The sequence below is a fragment of the Tinamus guttatus genome, unplaced genomic scaffold, assembly GCF_059628265.1.
Source record: "Tinamus guttatus ecotype Peru unplaced genomic scaffold, ASM5962826v1 Tinamus_guttatus_pri_ptg000060l, whole genome shotgun sequence".
NCBI lineage: Eukaryota > Metazoa > Chordata > Aves > Tinamiformes > Tinamidae > Tinamus > Tinamus guttatus.
The window spans coordinates 4,624,699-4,642,916 of NW_028288594.1; the positions used below are offsets into that span (position 1 = coordinate 4,624,699).

General features: G+C 65.7%; 2 protein-coding genes across 2 annotated transcripts; one reads left to right on the plus strand and one right to left on the minus strand.

Moving 5' to 3' along the window:
• Positions 1-561: 561 nt before the first annotated feature.
• On the minus strand, positions 562-6,013 carry DES (desmin). The gene is made up of 9 exons (XM_010215354.2): positions 5,370-6,013; positions 3,465-3,525; positions 3,045-3,140; positions 2,797-2,958; positions 2,562-2,687; positions 1,608-1,828; positions 1,408-1,457; positions 959-1,041; positions 562-668 (listed from the first exon to the last, which is right to left on the minus strand). Exons 1-9 carry the CDS (start codon positions 5,918-5,920, stop codon positions 627-629), a joined length of 1,392 nt encoding a protein of 463 aa, XP_010213656.2. The 5' UTR covers positions 5,921-6,013; the 3' UTR covers positions 562-626.
• A 6,204-nt stretch (positions 6,014-12,217) lies between these two features.
• On the plus strand, positions 12,218-17,833 carry DNPEP (aspartyl aminopeptidase). The gene is made up of 15 exons (XM_088519507.1): positions 12,218-12,268; positions 12,598-12,685; positions 12,811-12,899; positions 13,051-13,164; positions 13,243-13,368; positions 13,918-14,048; positions 14,405-14,480; positions 14,888-14,995; positions 15,232-15,309; positions 15,686-15,769; positions 16,069-16,229; positions 16,384-16,423; positions 16,782-16,883; positions 17,165-17,332; positions 17,717-17,833. Exons 1-15 carry the CDS (start codon positions 12,263-12,265, stop codon positions 17,765-17,767), a joined length of 1,422 nt encoding a protein of 473 aa, XP_088375633.1. The 5' UTR covers positions 12,218-12,262; the 3' UTR covers positions 17,768-17,833.
• Positions 17,834-18,218: the final 385 nt, after the last annotated feature.

The following is an 18,218-nucleotide window of genomic DNA, read 5'->3' on the forward strand; positions in this document are numbered from 1 at the left end:
CGCCGTGTGGGGGTGATGCAGGCTGGGAGCACCCTGACTTCAAGCCAGGCTGGGAGCGGGGGGGCTCCGCCAGTCCCTGTCTCCTCCCTGTCCCCAGCATCACTGCCCTCTGCCAGGAGAAACACCAGCTCCGAGGAGGCCAGTGGTGCTGGCGCGGGGGGACGGGTCCCTGCTCCTGCAGGACGAACCCCAAGTCTGTGCCCGGCGTGGGCATGGGGAGGGGGTCCAGGGAGGCGGGGGGATCCAGAACCTGCTGCTGGGACCGTCCGGCTCTCCGGGGAGCTGGCAGAGGCCACCACCTGCTCCCCCCACCCCTGCTGCCTCTCCCCTCCGTCCCTCTCGGCCACCCCCAGGCCCAGCCCTGATCCTGACGCTGGCGTTCCCGCTGCAAAGCTGCCAAAGCCGAGCGCGCACTTCCAAGCCGGAGGAGAGAGCCCAGGGGGGATGGGGGGCAGGGGGCCCGGGAGCGTCCGGCAGTGCCAGGGCCCGAGGTGACTGCAGGGGGTCCCCCGGGCAGTGCCAGGGCAGCAGGGCAGAGGGGGAGCGGGCCAGGGCTTGGCACCAGGGGCAGCGGGACGGAGGCAGGGATGGACGGAAGGTGCCGCCGGGCCGTCGGGCAGGGTCGTCTACAGCACTTCATGTTGCTGCTGGGTCGCCTCACTCACCACCTGCGGGAGAGATGAGCCCTGAGATGCAGAGCAGGGGGCAGAGCCCAACGCGAGCCCTGCCTGGAACCGAGCACCCGGCCCCAGCCTGCCCCCGGTGGCTACAGCCCCCAGCCCTGGCGCGTGTGGCACCAGGACCTTCCCGCTCTGCTCACAGCTGCAGGCACGAGGAACATATGGCCCGAGGGCTAGAATATCCCCCAGACAACAGCACCTCACTCGGGGGCAGGAGCCCACCCCTGCCCTTGTGCCCCATGGGCTCTCTTGGCCCCAAGGCACTGCCCCGCGCTCACCTCTCCATCACGGGTTTCAATGGTTTTGATCATCACGGTCTTCTTGGTGTGCACCTCAGAGCCACGCTGCTCTGGGCTGGTCTCTGCAGGCAGGAGGACACAGGGGATGTGGGTGACAGGCACCAGGGGGACATGCAGCATGAGCATGCAGCATTTGGGCTGACATGTGGGAGGTTCCCAAGGGCCATGGCTTTGGAAACCCAGGGTTAACGCCAGCTCCACCACAGCTCATGGCAAGGACCCTGTGGATTGTCACCATCCCATGAGCTCAACATGGCATCCATGCGACCCTGCAAGCTGGGAGGTGAAGGTGGGAGGCCACTGCCTGTCAGCCCAGCTGCATCCTTCCAGGAGGGGGATTTGCCCCATAGTCCCTCCCATGCTAGAGAACCCAGGGACTCGTCTCAGAGCCCACACAAGTGTCTCCCTCCTCGTGCAGCAGCACTCACCTCGGAAATTGAGGGCAGAAGCAAAGGTCTGGTGCATGGGGATGCTGATCCTGCAGGGAGACAGATGGGAGAGCTCAGGGCCGGCCCATGCAGCCAGCCCTGGCCCACACAGCCATGGGAGTGGGACTGGCTTCCAAAGGATGGGCATGGGGTGATGGAAAACAATCCTCCCTGCCAGTCCTCCCTGTCCCACCACTCACCGGTTCTCCTCGCCCTCCAGCAGCTTGCGGTACGTGGCAATCTCCACATCCAGGGCCATCTTGACATTGAGCAGGTCCTGGTACTCCCGCAGGTGCCGGGCCATTTCGTCCTTGAGGTGCCGGATCTCCTCCTCCAGCCGCGCAATGGTGTCCTGGTAGCCGCTGGCCTCGCCGGCGAAGCGCTCCTCCATCTCCCGCATCTGGCGCATCAGCGAGTCATTCTGCAAGGACAGCGGGCTCAGCGCCAGGGGGCCGGGGACACTCGTGGGGAGAGTGGGGCTCAGCTCAGGGGGGTCAGGGGTACATGGGTTGGGTGTCTTTGGGGCACACTCGCCCCTGGGCTGAGCCAGATCCAGCTGATGTGGGGCTGTAATGTGGGCTGTCACCCAGAGCTAGGCAGCAGATGCTGCAGGGAGCTCCCTGGGCAGGGCTTGTGCCCCACGGATACAAGGAGAGGTGAGGGTCTCAGCACCACCTTTCCAGGATGCCTCAACAGTTTCCAGAGGGCCAAAAATTCCCTGGAAAGCAAGATGTGCCTAGATCCCAGCAAGGCCAGAGCTGCCTGGGGGTGAAGATGGGGACAGGGAGGGAGCCCAGGGTGGCACTGTCACCCACCAGTCCTCAAGGCTCCCCTGACTTTGGTGGTAGCAGAGCAGGGCTCTTTGCAATCACCTTCCCACCTGCAACCAGACATCCGGAGCCTCGTGGGCTCGGGTGCATTTGCCATCTCTGTGCACTTGCCCCAGAGCTCTGCCAAAATATGTTGCAGAGGCCCAGGATGTGGCCAGAAGATGCACAGGGCCCAGCACTGCCCAGAGCAAATTTTATGGACAAGTCCCCAGTAGTAATGACCATAACAGCTTGGAAGAACCCCCCATGCCAGTCACGCCCTTGAGCTCCGGGAGCAGGTCCTTGGAGGGGAAGTGGAGGTTGTCCCTATACCACCGTGCTCACCGTGCCCTTGAGGGCATCAATCTCGCAGGTGTAGGACTGGATCTGGTGCCGGTACTCCAGCATCTCCTGTTTCGCCTGCCGCAGCGCGTCGTTGTTCTTGTTGGCTGCTTGTGTCAGGTCAGACACCTGGAGAGACAGCGGGGTCAGCTACCAGGCTGGATGGGACCGCGGGCACGTGGCCACCCCCCGTGCCAGGCCTGCCCCATGCTCAGGCCAGTCCCCACCATGGCCGCACCTTGGACTTGTACCACTCCTCGGCCTCGGCGATGTTCTTGGCAGCAATGCTCTCGTACTGGGCGCGGATGTCTCGCAGAGCAGCCGTCAGGTCCGGCTTGGAGATGTCCATCTCCACCTGGATATGCTGCTCCTGCAGCTGCGCCTGCAGCTCCCGGATTTCCTGGGGAGCACAGGGACACATCAGAGCACCCGCTCCTTCCCTCAGCCCCTTCCATGCCCAGGGGAAAACGATCCACCCTGACCTACCTCTTCATGCACCTTCTTGAGGAAGGCAATCTCCTCCTGCAGGGACTCGATGCGCCTCTCCAGGTCGATGCGTGCTAGTGTGGCGGCATCCACATCCTGGGGGACACAGAGAGCGATGGGGTAGCAGTGGAGCGAATGCAGTTGGGTGCACAGGGGAGCGCAGGGGCTGGAGCTGGCCAAGCTGCCCAGGCTCCTGGCTGGCAGGGCAGAGCTGCAGCACCGCGGGGGACTGCTTGGCTGCTCGGCACTGCACTATGCGCAGATGGCCACAAGGGCCAAGGGCTGCTGGCCATGCCCTCATGCTGGGGATGTGGCAGCTGGGGCAGCAGCCCTGCCTGGGGGTCTGGCTGCTGGGGACATGCAGGGGGAGGCTGGGCACCCTGAGAGGGGTCCAGGAAGCTCCAGGGGACGGATACTCACGGCTCTGAAGGCAGCCAGGTTGTTCTCAGCCTCCTCCTTCAGCTGAATCTCCTCTTGCAGCCTGGGGGCAGAGAGGGGGCATTAGGGGAACCTGGACAGAGCCCTGTCCCCTTGCAGTGGTGTCCCTGCACGCCGCCCCTGTGCTCAGCATGGCCTGCTGGGAACACAGCGGATTGTCCCGCGATCCCAGAGGGCGGAGGGAGGGCTGGCTGGGGGCCAGGGGCTCTTCCTCCCATTCCCTATTATAGTCATCGCCAGAGACAGCACAAAGGCATGAGGTCAGCTCAGTGCCACTCTCACTGCCCCGGCCCTTATAGGGGAGCGTGGCCGGCAGCGGGGGCCAGGGTGCCTGTGTCCCCACACGGTGGGTCAGAGGACCCAAGGGGTGGCCCTGGGCAGGGAAATGGGGTGTGGGGATGATCCTGGCTGAGTCATCCCGGGAATGGCAGAAACAAGGGTGGGTGCCGGGCACCCAGCGCAGGGCAGAGGACAGCACAGGGACCCACGGCAGGGCAGTACAGGGACCTCAGCTGTGCCGTGGGTCTGGGGCAGTGCTGGGTGATGGAGGGGGGACCACGGGGATGTGGCCTGGGGCTGTGACCCCGGGGCAGGGCCTGGGCAGCTGGGGAGAGGACGGGGAGAGTCAGTGCGCAGGCGGCCGGAGCGCAGGGAAGTTCCCAGGGTGGCACCTGCTGTGCCTGTTGGCACGGCAGGGCCAAGGGGAACCTGACACCGGCCTGTTCCTGCCCTGCACCTCCCTGGCTTTCAGGGAGCTCAGCCCCAGCCTCCCGGCAGCGCCACGCCGGGGCCACACCGGGGCAGGCACCACGTGCAGAGCACCGGGGCTCTGCCCCACTGCGGCCCCTGCGTGTCTGGGGCAGGCACTGGTGCCCCAGGGCAGGGAGCAGGTTGTGTCACCCCCCAGAGAGAGGGCTGGAGCCTGTCTGCTCTGTGTCCCTCTGTCCCGGCAGCACAGTAGGGAGGGAGCCCATCAGCATGGGAGGCTGTGCAGCAGCGAGGGGCTGTCCTAGCCCCGAGGGCCCCCGTGCCAGGAGTCCCCGTGCTGCCCGGCCACAAAGGGCACTCAGCCCCACTGTCCCTGGGGCTATGCCCCTCAGTGCCCACCCTGCCGGCCCCCACGCCCCCGTGGGCTCCTTGGCAGGCCAAGCACCTCTGGCCTGCGGAAGCACAGCCGCTTCCTCCCCCTCCTTTGCGTCCGGAGCCGGCAGAGCATCCTCCGCCCCCGCTTCCGCCTGCCCGCCTGGCTCCGTCCCGCCGTCCATCAGGGCTCAGCTCGCCCACGGAGCAGGCGGTCACCCCCGGCGCGAGCAGTGCCGGGCTACCCGGGATCGCGGCGCGGCGCCAGGGCTCCCACAGGCGCCGTGTCCCACCCACCGGGTCCTTGCTGGGCGCATGGGCGAGGGAGGACGCGGTGCCAGGGGCAGCCCTGCTTGCTGGGCGCTCCTCGGCAGCGCGTGAGGGCCGGCACGGGCTGGCGGCGTCTGTTGGGAGTGCCCTGATGGGCTTTGCAGGCCTGGGCCCCTCTCTCAACCTACCCTATGCCACTGGGTCAGCTCCTCTCCCCTCCTGCCTCCGGACTGTGGGCTGAGGAGCTCCCAGCACTGGGTAGGTGGCCTGGGGCGCTCTTCTTCCCCTCAGGAATTGCAGCTGTGGGACCAGGAGGTGGCACAGGCGGCCCTGCAATGTGCTGGGCCGCTGGGTCCCCAGAGAGAGGCACCACAGCGGTGCCCTCCTCCCGGGGACATGGGGCAGGGGGATGGTGCAGAGGCCCCACAATGCGCTCAGGGATGTGGGAAGGAGAGCAGGGTGCTAGGACAGCACTAAACCCACAAGGGGACCTTGGCTGGGGAGGGAGGCCAGGGAAGCCCACGGGGTGGCCCTCACCTCTGCTTGAGCTTCTGCAGGTCGTCGAGGAGGTTGTCGCGCTCGACCTCGACGCGCGCCCGTTGGCCGGTGAGCACGTCCACCTGGCGCCGCAGCTCCCGCAGCTCCTCCTCGTACATCTCGGCCACGCGCGTGGGCTCCTTGCCCCGCAGGCGGTTCACCTCGGCCACCATGAGGGCGTTCTGCTGCTCGAGGAAGCGCACCTTCTCGATGTAGTTGGCGAAGCGGTCATTGAGCTCCTGCAGCTCCACCTTCTCGTTGGTGCGGGTCTGCAGAAACTCCTGGTTCATGGCATCGGCCAGGCTGAAGTCGAGCAGCTCGCCGGCACCCTGGTAGGCGCTCTGGTAGGAGCGCAGCGGCGTCACGCGCGTGGTGCGGAAGCTGGACAGGCTGGGCACGGCCGAGGTGCGGGACACCTGGTAGACCCGGGAGGTGACGGAGCTGCCGCTGCCCTTGCCCCCGAAGGAGGCGCGGGAGAAGACGGGCGAGGCGCCGCCGAACGTGCGGCGGTAGGAAGAGACCCGCTGGCTGGAGGAGTAGGACTGGCTCATGGTGGCGGCGGGCGGCGGGCGGCGAGCGCGGCTGGAGCGGGGCGCGGGGGCTGGCGAGCGGCCGGGAGCTCGGTGAGGCGTCGGCAAGGCACTCGCGCGCTGCTATTTGTACCCTGCTGACATCACCGGCCCCTCCTGCTCCGGGACAGCTGGGGGAGTCCCGCACGGGCCGGCCAGCACGAGCGCCCGCCCCGCTGCGGCTGCCCACGCAGCCACCCGCCCCCGCGGCGGCGGCAGCAAGATGGGGACCAGGCCCCTCCGGCCCCCAACACTGCCCTGCCCCATGTGGGCCGCTGTCATGGGAGTGCGGGGACACCAGTGTGATGGGGACTCCTGAGCAGCATCGGGAGCCTGGTCAGGGCCCAGGGCATCACGCAGGAGGGCAGGACAGACAGACAGCCTGGCTGAGGCCGCGCTGTGGGGGGTGGGTGACTCAGCCCTTCACACCATCATTTGTCCCTCGTTGATCCAGACCCCCCGTGCCAGTGGCCATGTTCCCCCAGTCGGCCCTGAACACCCCAAAATCCCCTCAGAAGTGCAGTGATCTGCCCCACAGCAAGAGCACAGGGCTCAGCACTCAGCGTGGGGCCAGGCTCAGTGGTCCTGCCCCAGAGAGGGGCTGGGGGGGCGTGAGAGGTCCCTGCCTGGAGCTCGCCGAGGCTGATCCCAGCCCCCCAACACCCTCTCCCCGCTGCTGGGGGTCGAGGTGGAGCTGAGCACCAGCCTGGGGTGCTGCTGAGTGACCCCAAGCAGGTGCTGGGTCCAGAGCGGCGCGTGACGTCAGCACCTGGGTCCTCACCCTGGCACATTCCCAAAGCAGCAGGCACCCAACCAAAATAGCCTCCGGAGATCTTAGCCTGGGCCAGGGGCGTATTTATAGCCCGAGGCGGCTCCCTGTTAACCCATGCAGTGCCAAGCACAGGCACGCGGGAGCAGAGACCCTCTCCCAGCTCAGCACTGTGGGTTTAGGCTGCCCCTTGTCCCTGTCAAGGATGGGGCACATGGGGATCCCGGCATGGGAACAGAGCCTGTGGCCCAGGTTCCATCTTTATGAGGCACCCAAGAGCGGGGCAGGGACTCCCAACCGGGGCATGGCCAGGCACAGACCCGTGTTGTTTGGGGTGCTGAGGGCACAGAGCACCAAGGGGCTGTCACCGCCAAGGAAGGAACTGCACAATGCTGGGCTGTGCCCCAGGCATCGGCCAGGCCGGACTGACGGACGGGGCACAGCCCAGGGAGGTGGGGAAGGGGGTCACCTTCCTGCCTTAATCCAGTGCAGAATGCTGCAGCCCTCAGCCTGCAGCGGTCCAGGGCAGGGGAGCTGAACCCAGTGACCCCAGCCCAGCTCAAACCAGGCTGTTTTGTCCAGAACCAGCTGCCACAGCCCCAGTGCCACTGTCCTCAGGGCCTTCCCAGCCAGGCCAGAGGGTTGCAGCGCTGCCAGGCACCGGGTGTCTCAGCAGCAGCAGTGCTCAGCCAGGCCCCTGCGCCTCTGAAACACTCCCTCCGCTGAAACAGAGGTGCTGAGGGGTACCAGTGCTCACCCCGGTGTGAGAAGCCGGGCATCCACGCTTGGCCACTGCAGTATCCTGCCCTAGGTGCAGCTCCCAGGACTGCCTCGTCCCATGGTTCCTGGCTGCTCCCTGCCAGCCTTGCAGGTGGACAGAAGGCTCCTAGCTCCGCATCCTGGCCTGCCTCCGCCAAGCCCCCACATCTCTGGAGTCCCTCCAGGACGCCTAGACGCAGCGTAATGCCACGGCTTCCCGGACGGTGCACGCTGCCTGGCGGAGCCTGCCTTTAAAAGGGAAGGTATTTCCAGATGGGGTTGTTTCATCCCAGCACGGGGCCGGGGGGGGGGATACTTGGGGGATGGGGGAGAGAAGATGGAAAAATATACAGCATCCTTCCATCCTCTGGCCCTGCTCCGAGCGCGTCCTGCGCATCCCCAAGCCGGCTGCCCTCCTGCGTCACCAGCCTCCATGCCAGCTCTGACACAGACAGGGATGCACTTCAGGCCCTGGGGTCAGGCACATCCCCAGTGATAGCGGGGTCCCATGTTATGTGGGGTGACCTATGGACCCAGAGCACCCCAGGGCCCACCACCCCACCACCATCATGACCCCATCCCACCACCCCGCTCACTGGGGAGCAGGGTAGGATGTAGGGCAGGGCAGGGCATCCGGCAGCACTGAGCACCCTGCCTGGGGTCTCAGCACTGCCAGACTCCACAGCTGAGAGTCCTCACCCCATCCAGGCCCGGCGGGTGGTGGGGAAGGACATAGCAGCCTGTCCAACTCCCCAGGGCATCAGGACAGGGCTCCCCATAACCCTGTGCCTGCGGGCACTCGTGGGACCTGCTGGTGGCTCACAGGGAGCGAGCAGCAGGGAGGGCCTGGGGGGCTGTGGAGCTGTGGGGCAGGGAGAAGGGGGCCTTGGGGTGCCCCCGGGAGGGAAACGCGCCTTTGGGCTGTGACGCTGGCAGTGGATTTGGCATCAATGGGTTAAAAGAGGCACATTTCCCTCACCCTGCTTGAGCCAAACTTTCTCAAGTGGCTTTTCCTCAGCTGCCCTTCCCGTCCTGGGCTGTGCAGGGAGTGTGATCGGACATGCTGGCCTTTCCACAGGCTCTTAGGAAATCCCCATCTCCCTGCAGGATCCCTAAGTACAGGAAACATGAGGGGAAAGGACTTGGCCTCGTGCTGTCCCATGACAAAGACCCTGCCCCATGAGGTCCCATCCCAGAGACCTTCCCTATGGAGTCCACGCCAGGGACCTGCTCCAAGCTGCAGAAAGGGACAGGGCAGCGCAGGGACAAGGGGACATCGCCAAGGCAGCATGGGGTGACGCTGGGACCAGGCAGGGAGCTGCCTCGCACTGTACCCGGCCGCTCGGCCCTCCCAGAGGCTCCGGCCCAGGCCACGCTGACCCAGGCCAGCCGGGCCTGGGAACCGGGCCCCGGGCTGGTCTGACAGCCCCAGCGCTGGCCTGGGCCCAGCTCCTCCGGGGCCTCAGGAGGAGGTTGGAGCCGGGAAGCCGGCAGGGAGCTGGAATGTCAAACAAGCCCGGTCGCGACTTCCTCATGAGCGAAACCAGCTGCATCCCGCAGCCGCCCCTCCTCCCCGGCCCTCCCTCCCTGCTGCCTCCCCTGCTCCCGCAGGATTTAAGCCGCGCAGGGAGCCAGACGCAGCCTCCAGCGCCGCGGGCTCCTCCGGGCCTGGCGCCGGGTGGCGTGCGGGGCCAGGCTGCCCGGCGCTCCTCACTCCCCGTGCCACAGCTCCGCGGGCCGCCTGCGCTGGTCAGGCCTGCCCGGGCACACGGCACCCTCTCGCCCGGCCCAGCACCCAGATGAGTGGATGGATGGGAGTGAAGCAGCCAGGGTGTCTGTCCATCCCCCTCCTTCCTGGCCCCCGGCCGCCTCCTTCAGTCCCACTCCTTTTACAGCCATGTGCCTCCGAGGCGCCTTTACCCTAAGAGGGAAGGCCCGTGCGGCCCATTCCGCGGCGCTGACAGGCCCGCCTGGGCGCGTGCTATTGTCTAAATAGGAGATTGTTCTCCTTCCCGCCTGGAGCACCGCCCGGCCAGCGTGCCCGTGGGCAGCAGCCCCACACACTGCTCCAGACCACAGCACCCACCGCCCACCACGGCTGCCTCTGGCCCGTCACAGGGCTCAGAAATGGCCATGGGGACACACACCCCCTGGTTGTGGGTTCAGTCCCCAGTCCCCATCCCTCTGCCCCCAGGTAATGGGGATGCTGAGAGTGACCAGCTGCCTCCGAGTGCCACAAGGATGCTGGGAGTGCCTGGTGGCCTCCATGGCCTCTGTCAGTACAGAGGGTCAGGCAATCCTCCGTGACCTTTGTGGATGTTGGATGGTGTCTGGTTGCCCCCGGCCTATGAGGGTCCTGGGGATGATCTGTTGCGCCTCACGGTCTATTAGATGCTGAGCAAGACCAGCTATTGCCATGCTTCACACATATGTATGTGCTTGCCACCATCAGTCCTGTCCAGCCGTCCCCACAGTCTATGGGGACGCTGGAGCAGAGTACATCTGCCCTCATGGTCCATAGGGATGTACACCTGCTCCTGTGCCCTTGGAGACACTGGGGGTACCAAGTTGCCCTCACAGCCACACGGATGGAGGGCTGCTGCCCTAGTGGTCCATGGGGATGCGAGGGTGTCTGTCTGACGTCACCCAAGCCTTGACGGCATCACCCATGCCAGAGAGATGAGGTAGCAGTTAGCAGCCCCGCCGCCGCATTGCTGGTGGCTCATGTAAGGCATCGGGGCCATGCGCTCAGCCTCCAGCAATGTCCCGGCAGTGATTTCATTTTCTCATGCTCAGACACGTGACTGGCTGTGGGGGTTCGGTGCCTCCCACACGGAGCGCGCGCTCTCTGCAGCCCCGGCCCGTCACCGCCATGCCATCACCGTGTCACCGTGCCAAGGCCCCATGCGGGGGGGCTGCCCAGCACCGCAGCACATCCCAGCAGGAGAAGGGGGCGGCACTTCCTGAGCACCAGCTCTGTTTACAGACACTGTGCTAGGAGGGCTCAGCCCTTAACTCCTTCCAGTGGGGCTCAGCTCCAGCTGCCAGTGCCCTGCGCAGCCGCTCTCTGGGGACAATGCCCTGGCACGGGGGTTGCACAGTGCCAACCCTGCGGTAGGACAGGGCACGGCACCCCGCTCCTGCGAGCCCAGCTGATGGGGCCCGAACACCCTGAGGGGAGCCAGCCCTGGGGGTGGGTGTCAGGGGGCAGGAGCAACATCTTCCCAGGCCAGGCAGGAGCGGAGCACAGTGTCAGGATGGGGGGCGCCCGCGGCAGGTGCTGCGCAGCCCCCGGCATCCCGCCAGGGCAGAGTCGGAGATCACCCGGAAATAGCCCGCGGGAGCTTTTTCTGGAAGCCCCGCAGCTCCCAGAATAGCTGTGGCATGCCAAGGCGCTGCCCTTTGCTCGCCGCACACAGGGTGTGGGCACGGGCTGCTCATCCTGCACCCCAGCGCCCCGGCTCTGGGAATCCCTGCTCCAGGCACCCACCACTGCCAGCATCTGCGTGCTCTGGGCAGCCACCAGTGCTGGGGACCCAGTTGCTCTGGGCACCCCTGGCCCTGGGCAGCCAATGGCTGTAGAGGCACATCCAAAGCAAGCACCCGCTGCATAAAAAGCTCCGGGCGTATTTAGGCACCCATGGCACAACCTGGGGACGGCCCTGCAGCACCCAGCACCCAGACTGGGCCTGCAGCAGCTGAGGGTGATGCTGCCAGCAGGAGCAGAAGGCAGGGATCCTTGGCAGGGTCCCAAGCTCAGGGGGTACTGAGGGCGGGCAGGATGTATGTGTGGCCCTCAGGCCAATGCTCTCTCCACAGGGCGCTGGCCCCTGTGTTTTGCTGTGGTGGCCGTGGTTGACATGGAGACCCTCCAGCTGTCTGCTCACGTGGTGCCAAGCGGCGGGGGCATGTTGTTTCCTTGGGGGGAGAGAGGCAGGTGGTGGGTCTGGGAGCATAAATCCAGCACTGTCAGGAACTGCCGGGAAGGCAGGTCCCGGGGTCAGGGGCAGCCAGACAACCAGCTTCCAGTCCCCAGGACACGTCCAGCATCTCTGGTAAGCGCAGTGCTGCACTCGTGACTCAGGAGCTGGGAATCTGGCTGGCACGAAGCACCGGACCCTGTGAATAGCTCACAGGCACTGCTCCCCCTTGTCACTGTCATCGAGGAGGCAGAGGGCGTGACCAGGCCCTGCCCCAGCAGCTGCGACACTGGGGGCTGTCAGGGGACCGGGGTCTGCCCTGCGGCAGCACCTTGCACCATGGAGAGCCGCTCAGGGTGCCAGTGCAAGAGGCGCTCAGGGTGCCGGTGCTCAGGGTGCTGGTGCAAAGGGTGCTCAGGGTGCCGGTGCTCAGGGTGCCCGGTGCTCGGGGTGCCCGGTGCTCAGGGTGCCCGGTGCTCGGGGTGCCCGGTGCTCAGGGTGCCAGTGCAAAGGGCGCTCAGGGTGCCGGCGCTCAGGGTGCCGGTGCAAAGGGCGCTCGGAGTGCCCGGTGCTCAGGGTGCCGGTGCTCAGGGTGCTGGTGCTCGGGATGCTGGTGCAAAGGGCGCTCAGGGTGCCCGGTGCTCAGGGTGCCGGTGCTCAGGGTGCCGGTGCAAAGGGCGCTCGGAGTGCCCGGTGCTCAGGGTGCCGGTGCTCAGGGTGCCGGTGCCGGGGCTCAGGCCGCGCACGGCCCGGGATGCGGCCCGGGGAGCCGCCGCGCGTGCGCAGTGCGGGCCGCGGGGCCTCCGCGCCGCCAGGGGGCGCGCGGGGCGGGGCCTCCGGGGGCGGGGCCTGGCGGGCGGGCGGCGCGCGGCGGCCATGCAGGTAGCGCGGGCTGCGGGGGGTCTCCGCGCTGTGCGGGGGGGCGCAGCAGGGCACTGCTGCGTGGCGCGCACGGCACCGGGGTGCTCCGGCCTCCGTGGTGTGGAGCTGGGGGCAGGACACTGCCGGGGGGCGTTCGCGGCACCGGGAGGGATGCGCTGGGCACTGCCGGGTGGCGTCCGCAGCGTTGCAGGGGGGTCGGGGCACTGTTATGTGGCGCGCGCAGCACGGAGGAGGGGGTCGGTCAGGGAACTGCTGTGTGGCGCGCACAGCACCGGGAGGGGACGGCTGGTGGCCCCGTCCTTGCCCTTTTGCTGTCCTCGTCCCTCCAGGCGGCGGCCAAGGGCTCGAAGCAGGCGGTGCAGGCGGCGGCCCAGGAGCTCGTGCGCTTCGTGAACCGGAGCCCCTCGCCCTACCATGGTAAGGGGCCGGGGGCCCCGCGCGATGCACTGGGAGCCATTCAGGCGACGCGGCGCCCAGGGCTCCCACGCAGGGCACAGGGACGTGGCTCCCTGGCCCCGCCGTGACGGTGCCGCTCCCCGCAGTGGTTGCCGAGTGCCGGAGCCGGCTGCTGCAGGCCGGCTTCCAGGAGCTGAAGGAGACCGAGCACTGGGACATCCAGCCCGCGCACAAGGTGGGTGAGGGCAGCACTGCCCCGCGCGGGGCTCTGTGCCCCCAGCAGCACAGCGCGGCCTCGTTGCTGCTGCTCCCCTGCTGTGACCCTGCTGGGGACACCGAGACAGGAGTGTGCCTGAGGGCCTGGCTGTTTTCCCCTCTGCCCTCAGTACTTTGTGACCAGGAACTACTCCACGCTCATCGCTTTTGCCGTCGGAGGCCAGTTCCAGCCAGGCAATGGGTTCAGCCTGCTCGGGGCGCACACCGACAGCCCCTGCCTCAGGGTAAGCACCGCTGGCGGGGCACCTTCCCTGGGCACGGACGGCCCTGCCGGCAGCACCAACACTTCTGTTCTCACCCAGGTGAAGCGCCGCTCCAAGCGGGGGCAGGTGGGCACCGTGCAGGTTGGTGTGGAGACCTACGGAGGGGGCATCTGGAACACCTGGTTTGACCGTGATCTCACTGTGGCTGGGAGGGTGATCGTAAAGGTGAGTCTGACCTGGGCTGTGGGGTACCAGGTCTATGAGTTGCTCTTTGAGCTCTCTGCTGTGCACTGGGTGGGGAACTGGTGCTAGAGCTGTTGCTGTGGCTGTGTGTCCTGTACTCTGTGCTTGTGCCTGGCCATGGCCCTGGGTCTTTGAGATTGTTTTTGCCAGCAAATTGCCAGAACCTCCCCATCGCTCTGCCAGGTTTGTCTCCAGCCATCCCTTCTGCCGGTCTCTGCCCCCATCACCACTGATGCCTGTTGTTAAAATCACACTCCTTGGGTGGCTGTTTGAGGCAGCCTCAGCCTTATCTTTATCCATACACGGTATAGCCCACGCTCCAGCCCACCTCCAGCTGACGTTAATTCCTTCACTCAGCACAAGGGAATGGTGGAGACCAGGGATCAGACCCATTATGGCCCTTCCATATCTGTGACAGTGGCACCGGAGCAGCCCTGCTGCAGGGCGGATATAGTGTGGACTCTGCAGGCACTTCTGTGTCCCACAGATGTGTCCCAGCTGGCCTGCTCAGCAGTGCTCCTTGCGTTTCAGGACCCAACCACAGGACGCCTGCAGCAGCACCTGGTGTATGTGGAACGGCCCATCCTCCGCATTCCCCATCTGGCCATTCACCTGCAGCGTAGCATCAACGAGAGCTTCGGGCCCAACACCGAGCACCACCTGTAAGGCCTGGCTTGACCTGGTCCCCTGGCTAGCCCTGCAGAGGGCCAGGGCCCAGCTGGAGCCGTGCCCAGCTCCGGCTCTGGCCCTTTGGCAGTGAGTTGTGATGAGCCTGTCTGCAACGGCTGTTCTCAATCCATTAGTGCCCCTGGGACACGCTACCAAGATGGGGGCTGGGGGGAAGATGCTGAGGCGCCCTGGAGTGGCTTACAAGGGATTTATGCTGTGAATGGGTTGTGTCCTTGCCATGTTCAGCGTGGCAGTTAGTCGCTGGGGATGCCCCAGGAGGGCTCTGCGTACGACTCGTGTGGGAGAGGTGGGCATCGCCCTGGGGTCTAACAGCCCTGTCTCCCCACAGCATTCCCATTCTGGCCACTGCTGTGCAGGAGGAGCTCGAAAAGGAGGTGCTCGTGGAGGGTGATGCTGCAGCCCAGGTGAGCTGGGCAATGAGGGCTAACAGGACAGTCACTAAGACCTCACACTTGCCACCTTGTGACTTCCAGTCCTTAGGGCTTCCTCTTAACAGATTCCTTTTCTCCCCATTTCTTGTGGATGACCCTGAACTCCATGCCATGGCCACATACAGTTCGGACATTCCTGGCCACCCTTCTATTCCCACAAGAAGGTTCACAGTCCCCATAAAGTCCTCACAGATGGATCCCCCTTTCTTTTTGGGGAGGCAGGGCAGGGAGAGAAGACCTGTGCAGTGGGCAGAGAAGTCAGTGCTGTTCTGGGTAAGGAGAGGGGACTGTGCCAGGGTGAGAGGCACAGCACTGCTCTCCAAGGTGGAATGGAAGATTTTCCCCTGTGCTGTGTGTCCCCAACTCTCCTTTCTTCCCAGACAGAGCGGCACAGCCCTGTCCTGCTCTCCCTGCTCTGCTCCCAGCTGAGGGTGAAGCCAGAGCAGATCGTGGAGCTGGAACTCTGCCTAGCGGATACGCAGCCAGCGGTGAGTAGGAGCCTCCCACTGCCTGCACGCAGCATGCTTGCAGGCTGGTGTGCACAGGTCCTGTGCACACAGGACACTTCCTCTGCATGGGGGGTACCAGGGCTGGGAGCTGAGGGGACTGAGAAAATACAGCCCCTGAGAGGGCAGAAGTGAGGGGAGCAGGATGAGGACTCAGTGATGGGTACCTTCAGTGACCCAAAGTCAGTGCCCTGCTGCTCATTTCTCTCTGCCTGCAGACGCTGGGTGGTGCCTTTGATGAGTTCATCTTCTCCCCACGCCTGGACAATCTGCACAGCTGCTACTGTGCCCTGCAGGTGAGCAGGAGGCAGAGGAGAGCCTCAGGGTCCCAGCATGGCCCTTGCGTGTCCTGCCTACCCCCAGCATGGCAATGAGTTGCCCAAGGCTCTGTGGGGTGATGTGTTCCTATGAGGTAGGTCTATTTGTCAGAGGATGAAGAGTTGGGTGGGTGCTGCCCCAATCCTGGGTGTGTGGGAGTCCCAGCAGCTCCTGTGGGTGGCTGTTGCTCTTGCTGGACAGTGTGCACGTTGTCCGCCCATGACTCCCTCTCGTCGTGCCCTGGGCTCTCCTGGGGGAAAGCCCCGTCTGCATTAAGAGCTGTGTGTGATCCCATCCTTCCTGGGAGGGATGGCAGCTCCGGCTGACACCCCGTCCCCTCCTCTGCCGCTGCAGGCCTTGATTGACTCGTGCATGGCCCCCTCCTCCCTCGCCCAGGAGCCCAATGTCCGACTCATCGCGCTCTATGACAATGAGGAGGTGAGTGAGGGGCACTGCAGGCGGTGGCTGGCACAGGCAGAGTGCCTGTGTTCTTTGCTGGCCCTGGCAGCATGTAGGAGAAGATGGATCCCACCAGGGCGAGAAGTGATTTGCTCACCCCATTGCGAAGCGTGACCCATTGAAACGTCCATGCTGCATGTGAAGCATGGAGCGTTTTGGGGAGGCTCCACTCCATGAGGAGGCTTCTGTACTGGCCATGGAGCGCCCAGCCTTGAAGCTGGTGCTGGGCTGGGCTGCAGCTGCCCTGTGTAGGTCATGCTCGTGATACTCCCCGGCAGGTAGGGTCGGAGAGCGCGCAGGGCGCAGAGTCCCTGCTCACGGAGCTGGTGCTGCGCCGCATCTCAACAACGCCTCAAAACCTGACAGCCTTCGAGGAAGCCATGGCCAAGTCCTACATGATCAGCGCGGATATGGCCCACGCCGTGCACCCTAACTATGTGTGAGTCATCCGAGTGCCACCCCGAGTCGGGCATGCTCGCCCTGCCGCCGGCGGGGACGCATCCCTGTCACTGCCCAAGGAGCAGAGGCAGCGGAGTCTTTGCTCTGGTGGGGAGAGAGGGGCTAGGCCTGAAACTCCTGTTTCTCTTTTGCAGAGACAAACATGAGGAAAATCATCGTCCGGCCTTCCATAAGGTGAGGGCAGCCCTCTACTCTCTGCCAGTCCAGGAACCCTCCATCTGTCCTGCAGCAGTGTGAAGTGCACAGTTCTGGGGCTGGATTCAGTAGCATTTGAGCAGGACCTCCAGGAGTTTGTCCTGGAGTCCTTCCTTGAGCTCACCCTAGCTCTGGGCCTGGCTTATTCCCCAAGGGAGACCTGACTCTTGCAAGACCCCCATTCTCACAGATCACCCAGGGAAGAGAGAACGAACTGGTGGGTTGAGGTGGGATGACATTTCTGCCAGAATTGCTGTGGGCCCCTCCGTTGGCACTGCCAGACCGTCATTGTACCCAGCAGCCCAGTCCTGGGTCTCACAGTGCCTCCCTTGCACAGGGCCCCGTGATCAAAGTGAACAGCAACCAGCGCTACGCCTCCACGGCCGTCACCGAGGCAGTGATCCGGGACATCGCCGCCCGTGTGGGTGTTCCTCTGCAGGTGAGCAGGCAGCAAGGAGCACCCTTCTGGGGCAGATGTCACCAGCTCGCACCATGCCCTTGCACCTGGGCAGGGGGGGAGCGTCCTGCCCTGGAGTCTCCAGCTGCAGGGATTTTGGGAGTGGGCTCAGGAACAGAAGGAAGGATGGGCTTACACTGAGTGCGTCCTGTCCCTGGGCCAAGGGGGCTGTGCTGCTTCCCTGCCGCAGCTCATGTCCCTTCAGCGGCTCCCGGCGGGGAGGCGCCCTGAGACGCTGCTCACGCTGTGTCCCCCCGCCACAGGAGTTCATGGTGCGGAACGACACGCCGTGTGGCACCACCATAGGCCCCATCCTGGCGTCCCGCCTGGGGCTGCGCGTGCTGGACCTGGGCTGCCCACAGCTGGCCATGCACTCCATCCGGGAGATGTGCTGCACCTCGGGAGTGCTGCAGAGCATCGCCCTCTTCAAGGTGAGCCCTCTGCTGTGCTGCCCCTGCACTGCCCTGTCCCAGTGTGACCCATGCCCCTGCAGCTCCCTTTTCTGGGGTTCACCCCGTGCTCCTGCAGCCCCGCTGGGCTCCCCACCCCGCTGCAGGGGAAGGAGAGTGCCATCTGCTTCTGTGTGTACCCCCTTGTATCCCCCCTCGTGTATCCTGGCCTTCCCCGATACCTCTGTCCCCAAATGGTTCCCATGGCAACTGGTGCTAGCCTTGACTCAGTGCTGGGTTTCCATGGCGACGCAGTGCTGCTCTGCGCGTAGCTGCGGCCATGACGTGGCGCACGCAGCCCCGCGGGGAGCCGCCGCGCGCGCCCCCGGCACCGCCCACCCACCCTGCTGCCCCCTCTCGTTTCAGGGCTTCTTCGAGCTCCTGCCGGAGGTCAGCAGCAACCTGGTGGTCGACTGAGCACAGCGGGGCGCGAGTGGCCGCAGGGGCCAGCCTTGGGTGCAGAACGATTAAAGCATCTCGGTCTGCGCAGCGCCTGGCTCCGTGCATGCAGAGGGACAGACCCCGCTCCCTGGGGGGCCCAGGCGGGGCCTGGCGGGGGTAGCCAGCACGGCAGAGCTGCCTCTGGCGCTTTCCTCACGCCAAGGGCAAGAGGCAGGGCTAGAGCCCTTGGCCCCGGTGCTGAGCCTGCCTTGGGGCACCCGTGGGGTCTGTGGGGCAGCGTGGGCTCGAGGCAGGGTGGGGAGGAAGGAATTGGGTTCCGTGGGGCTCGGGGACACAGGGACTCGGCACTGTCCCCGCGGGGCGGCGCTGGGCCGGGTTCTCCTCCCCGGGCAGGGGCGGTCCCCCCTCCGCCGCCCCGGTGGCACCGCGCCGCCTGCCGCCTTCGCGGGTGTGTCCCGCTGCTCGT

Coding starts and splice junctions, on each gene's coding strand:
- DES (XM_010215354.2), bottom strand. CDS start 5,920: ATGAGCCAGTCCTACTCCTCCAGCCAGCGGGTCTCTTCCTACCGCCGC. Junction 1,042..1,407: donor TTCTGCCCTCAATTTCCGAG/GTGAGTGCTGCT, acceptor TCCTGCCTGCAG/AGACCAGCCCAGAGCAGCGT. Junction 669..958: donor TTGAAACCCGTGATGGAGAG/GTGAGCGCGGGG, acceptor TCTCTCCCGCAG/GTGGTGAGTGAGGCGACCCA.
- DNPEP (XM_088519507.1), top strand. Junction 14,049..14,404: donor CCCAACACCGAGCACCACCT/GTAAGGCCTGGC, acceptor GTCTCCCCACAG/CATTCCCATTCTGGCCACTG. Junction 16,424..16,781: donor ATCGTCCGGCCTTCCATAAG/GTGAGGGCAGCC, acceptor TCCCTTGCACAG/GGCCCCGTGATCAAAGTGAA.